Source organism: Sapajus apella, unplaced genomic scaffold (genome assembly GCF_009761245.1).
Source record: "Sapajus apella isolate SASKATOON/1434 unplaced genomic scaffold, GSC_monkey_1.0 scaffold4, whole genome shotgun sequence".
Lineage (NCBI taxonomy): Eukaryota > Metazoa > Chordata > Mammalia > Primates > Cebidae > Sapajus > Sapajus apella.
The window spans coordinates 45,721,047-45,727,046 of record NW_022436944.1 but is presented as its reverse complement, the minus strand read 5'-3'; the positions used below and the strand labels follow the sequence as shown (position 1 = coordinate 45,727,046).

Sequence of the window (6,000 nt, the reverse complement as noted above, 5' to 3'; positions counted from 1 at the left end):
GGGTTCAGGCAATTCTCCTGCCTCAGCCTCCTGAGTAGCTGGGATTATAGGCACGCACCACCATGCCCAGCTAATTTTTTGTATTTTTAGTAGAGACGGGGTTTCACCATGTTGACCAAGATGGTCTCGATCTCTTGACCTCGTGATCCACCCGCCTCGGCCTCCCAAAGTGCTGGGATTACAGGCTTGAGCCACCGCGCCCGGCAATAAGTTGCATCTTTGAAAGTTCATCCAATTATTAGACTTTCTTACAAAGGCCAAGAGCAACTTTCTTAAATAAGACACATGCTAATTTATTCTCCACGTTGTATGAAAACTTCAAATAATTATTGAGAACCCTGAATTACTGAGAATCCTGAATATTATTGATCTATATCATGTAAGTGAAAGTGTCCCTTCTGTAAAATTATAATGTCACCAGAAGATGAGTGTAGCTTACTTGACCAAAACCAATCAAAACAAACTCCTGCAAAACAAAAAGACAAAAAAACATACTGTATGCTATATTTATTGCAGGTAGAAATTGAATAACTTTACCTGCTGTCTGTCTTCCTAGCGGTGATATTACTCAGAAATATGATCATCATTGATATCTTTAGCCAGCCGCAAACACTTGTTACTTTTGGTGCTTAAGTACCATTTTGAAAGTAAAAATATACTTAGAAAATATTTGGAGCAATTAAATAGTTCAAAGAAGCAGAGTTAATAATCTAATATTTACTAGAGAAATACTGAAAACCAAAAAGCCACACTGATAGTAACTTTTCTGCCTTGAGCTCACTTCTAAAGAACCGTAACAAACTAAACTGCATTTAAACATACAATTGTCATTAACTAGGCAATCACTTACTTAGTCTACCATAGGCAAGACATTAAAAATGTTTCTTCTTCTTAGCCCAGCAACTTTGTATAAAGTCAGGGTGAAATTATACACATTGAAGTTTGAATTCAAATGTTAACTTCTTTAAAGGCTCCAGAGGTTAAAGATTGGTCCTCCTCCTTCCAGCTGAATCTCAATGTTGGGAATGATACACAACATTTAAGTGGAAGCTCTATTCAAACTTTGGCAGATACTTAGAAGTATGGTTTTGAGTTTTTATTTTCTTAGATAATTTGCTTATTGATTAAATTACATACTGTGTATAAAGTGTGACGATAGGTGTGGCTCATCAGGTAAATTGTTTATTAAACAGCAAATGAATAAATATAAAATTGCCTTTCAATTAAAAGACTAGCTCAAAACTATATAATACAAGTGTGAACTCAAGACAGAGAATGCATCTTTCAGCACCTTTTTAAATTCCCAGATCCTGAGTAGCTAACACAGTAGGCATTTAATTTTTTTTTCATTGCTACAATAGGGAAATAGATCTAAAATAAGAAATTCTGAAATAGTTAGAATAAGCTCCTGTGGAAGCTACTCAGAAATCTTGATTAAATAAAGACCTTTATACAGTTTATAGAAATGACTAATTTCTAGTTTTTCCTTTTGCTTAGTAATTGCTATGGGGGTAGAAATTAAGACATTATATATAATATGTACATTTAAAGTAGTATCTAAAACTGGACAAACCTGATATAGAAGCTTCTTAATGTGGCAATTATTGCTACAATTACTCTGTAAGTGAAAATTATTTCACATTACCTCAGAAGGGAAAGCTATGCTTAAGACAGGTACAATCAATTTTATCATAAAGATATGCTAAGTCTGCTGCATAGTTAAAAACAATTCTTTAGAAGCTGAGATACTTTTAATCTATGTTTGGTCTTCCACTCATCACAAATCCCTGCTTCAAAAATGTTGATTTGCATGTATATTCAACAATTCTTATTTGCAATTCTTGCAGGTAAGTCAGTATTTTCTTTTCTTTTTTTTTTGAGACAGAGTTTCGCTCTTGTTACCCAGGCTGGAGTGCAATGGCGCGATCTCGGCTCACCGCAACCTCTGCCTCCTGGGTTCAGGCAATTCTCCTGCCTCAGCCTCCTGAGTAGCTGAGATTACAGGCACATGCCACCATGCCCAGCTGAATTTTTGTATTTTTAGTAGAGATGGGGTTTCACCATGTTGACCAGGATGGTCTTGATCTCTTGACCTCATGATCCGCCCGCCTTGGCCTCCCAAAGTGCTGGGATTACAGGCGTGAGCCACCGCGCCCGGCCAAGTCGGTATTTTCTTAATAAAACTAGTAACATTTATTAGAGGGTTTCTTCATAATGAGAAGGCAAAAGGACTTAATGCCTCACACATGAGGCAAGTGAAAAGAACATTTTTATTAACCTATTTGACTTTTGAATATATTGTTTTATTCACTTCAAAATCTGAACCTTGGCTGGGTACGGTGGCTCATGCCTGTAATCCCAGCACTTTGGGAGGCTGAGGTGTACAGATTACTTGAGGTCAGGGGTTCAAGGCCAGGCTGGCCAACATGGTGAAAAACCCGTCTCTAGTAAAACCATAAAAATTAGCCGGGCATGGTGGTGGGCGCCTGTAATCGTAGTTACTCACGGGGCTGAAGAAGGAGAATCGCTTAAACATGGGAGGTGGAGGGTGGTGAGACTGTCTAAGCAAACAAGAAAAACTGAAGATAAAGAGCTGTGACAACAAAGTTTAAAAAAGGAGACAGCTATATATTTTACAGCTTAACTTCTACCTAATACATCTTTATAAAAAAAAAACGCATTGCCATTAAAATTACCCTTTTTCAAACAAAATACATGTCTACTTGGAGGTGCAAACTCTTCAGTAAGAACACAAATCAAAATCATTTTAACCAGTGCTAAACCGAGGCTCACGGAAGTTAAATAACAAGGCTATGGATACTTGGTCAGGTTCAGATTAGGCTCTCGTCTGACTTAAAAGTTTGCACGCCAAGTTCAAGGTAAAGAAAGGCTTCGCTGTCCTGAAGTCCCTAGTATGGGGCAAAGTTGCATGGCCATCAGAGAGCTAATTAAGAAAAACTGTGTTTAAATTATTTCCGTGTTTTAGAGTTCTCCACCTCTAGACTCAGAATGCAGTTAAAAGAAGTGACCCGAAACATTTCTGTTTTCCCTTGAGAGGAAATGCACAGTTGGAAGGGAAGTTCACAAAAACACCTCTTCACAAAACAGCAATACTGTTTTCATCTTTATAAAAAGCTCTCATCGCAACTCTGTGGTGGTACTCCATGCCCTCAAGTACTCATTTTGGTGATCGCTGGCTCCCTTTCAGTCTGTCTCACAAGCCAGGTTATAAATGGTTTGAAAACGGGGGCCCAGTTTTTATTTCGAACCCATCGCAGAGCCTGGCACAGAGTGGCAGAGTGTGTGCCCAATAAATACTTGAGTGGAATTACACTGAAAACCAGGAAGAAGTAAAGCCATCTTCCATCTGCCAAAGACTTGTGTTGCTGTACCGGTAATTTTCATTCTTAGAGAGCTTTAATGTGAATGAAATTATTTCTTAAGTGTGCATTTGAGAATTCCATGGAAAGCAGTTTTAAAAATTAAGCATGCCCTCTTAGAGGCAGGGGACACAATTCTGGACAGATGAGCAAGAAAGTGACAGTGACCTCTCTGCATTGTTCAGAAAAGAAAGGTCAACAAAGAGTAGAAATAGAACCCTCAACACACCCTGCATTCTTTCCTTGGAACGTTCTCTGTGTATCCCTTATCATTTAAGCTCTTTATCTGCAGTTTTCTTGAAGCTGACGATATCCTCTTTCGGGGTGAGGGGAGGAGAGGGAGGAAGGAGATGGAGGAGAAGGTCTGAGATGATTTTTTTCGACAGCAGCGTCCACTTAGGCCCTTGGGGAGGCCGGGTCACGGGGCCCCCTTGCACCAGTGGTCTACAACGTCTTGCCTGCGGTTTACAACCGCTCTTTAAAAATAATTTCCCTTTGGGACAGCCCTCGGCTTCTTCCTGCCACCCCCATCCCCACCCGAATCCATAGAGGCCCCAGGCAAAGAAACGCTCTGGCTCCCCGGGTAGGTCTCAGAGTAAACAGCACGCTTGGAGGATTACAATCGACCCGAGGCCAATTCGACCCTTTCCCTTTGCCGCCCTCAATTGACCCTTGACAGCAGCCCCTGCTCTCCCTTCAAATGGAAAACCCACAGACACACACAAACAAAAACCCCCAAGTCTTCCTTTCGGTTGCTACCCGCAATGACGTTTCCCCCTCGGGTCCCGCCCCTCCAGGGGGCTTGGAATTTTGGGATTGGCCGAGAGGCTGTGGCGACAAGGCCCCGATTGGACGGCATGGCGCTGACTGACAGCGGGGGCGGCCGCCGCACCCTCCCTCTCTCCCCGGTGTGCAAATGTGTGTGTGCGGTGTTATGCCGGACAAGAGGGAGGTGACCGTGGCGGCGGCGGCGGCTCTGTTTATTGTCCCTCTCGGGGTGTGTGTGTGAGGAAACCGGGGCTGCAGCGCGGCTGACGAAGGCGGCCTTGGAAGCAGCGGCGGCGACCGGGGCGACGACTCTGGCGACTCGAGCTGCTGGCCTTCGCGGAGTGTGAGAAGGACAAGGCACCTCTGCGTCCCCGCCACGTCCGAGCGCCCAGGGCTCCCCGGCCGACCTCGCGGCTCCCACCCCCGGGCTTCAGCCCGGCTTGAAGCGGCGTCCGCGGGCGGACGAGAAAGCAGCGCCGCCGCTCGGCCGCTGCGGGTCACCCCCTGCTTTCTCAGCCACCGCGCTAGGCCCGGGCGACGCGGACGCCGCGCCTCGAGTTTGAGGGCAGCCGGCGGCGCGGCCTCCTCGGCGGCCTCGGCTGGACGTCCCCTCCGAGTCTTCGCGATGGGGCGCGGGTGTCGGCGCAGCTAGGAGTGCGGCGAGTGGAGCGGCGGGTGCGGAGCGGCGGGGCCCGGCGGCCGGCAGGGAGGCGGGAGCGGCGGCTGCGGCCTCGGGGCCTGTGAGCTGGAGGCACTCGCCATGGCCAAGTCGGGTGGCTGCGGCGCGGGAGCCGGCGTGGGCGGCGGCAACGGGGCACTGACCTGGGTGGTGAGTGGCGGGTCCCCGGGACTGCCGGCTGGGGTGGGGGTCCGGGCGGCTGCATTGTTCCAGACCCGCGGCGGGGGCGGAATTCCGCGGGTCCGAACGGGCGGGGCCCGGGAAAGGGAGGGAAACCCCGTCCCCGGAATGGGGGCTCCACTGGGGCCTGTGCCTGCGGAATCCCCCAGCCCGCTCCCCGCGCCTTTTCTTTCTTCTCTGTACCTGTCTGGAATCCTTGGCTGCCAGAGCGTAATGTGTACTTGAAACTTTGGGGGGACAAATTCATGAACGTAACCTGTAGCCCCCGCTTCCTCTCTTTTCCTCTTTCCCAGGCTCTTGCAGGGCAGCCGGGCCTGAAATGGTGGGAATGACGATAATGCAAGTGTGTCTGTGTGGGGCAGCATTTTCTCTAAATGTTGTTTCCTGGAGAAAGGGGTCTGCGTGTGTGTATTCTGAATGCGGCCCTTTCTGGGGCTTTGATCTCTCAGAGAAGAATGGATGGGGCATTCTACAGCAATTTGCACTTCAGTTTGGAATGCCTCATTCAATTGAGAGCGCATTTGGGACGACTTTCACAGCAGTTAATACTGTAGGTCGTCCCTCTGTCAGAGGGAGATTATTAAAAGAAGTGCTTGCCTACGTCAGCATCGCAGGTGTAATGGGGTGGGGGCTGAATGGATGTCCCGGAGAGGTGGCTGAAATGCTTAGTCCTGGAGTTAAAGGATTTCAACGCTCAGTTCCTGCTGGGAAGTAGAAGTAGTTGCAGCGGAAGGAGGAAGGGAGACTGATTCCCACGACAGATCGATAATTCACCAGAATTTCACTTGCTCAGCGTCGAGTTCAGACCAGGGTCATTTCTGATACAGAAAACCCAGCCTAGTCCACTGACTAGGTATGTTGGAGAAAAGTAAAAAGTGTTATATTATTCTGGGACTTTTGATGTCTAATTCCACCCTCCCTGTTTTAAACACCTCAAGGGAGCTTTCATATAGGCAATTTTGTTACTTAATTCATTTTCTCTTTGTTTGGGTG

The 6,000-nt window shown here is 46.8% G+C and overlaps 1 protein-coding gene across 2 annotated transcripts in view; it reads left to right on the top strand.

Moving 5' to 3' along the window:
• The first annotated feature begins 4,273 nt into the window (after positions 1 to 4,273).
• TOP2B (DNA topoisomerase II beta) overlaps positions 4,274 to 6,000 on the top strand; it is a 67,776-nt gene continuing 66,049 nt past the window's right edge. For both annotated transcript variants that reach the window (XM_032267919.1, XM_032267909.1), the window contains exon 1: positions 4,274 to 4,977. In XM_032267919.1, coding sequence (XP_032123810.1) covers positions 4,909 to 4,977 — 69 coding nt within the window. In that variant the 5' untranslated portion in view covers positions 4,274 to 4,908. The remainder of the gene's footprint in view (positions 4,978 to 6,000) is intronic.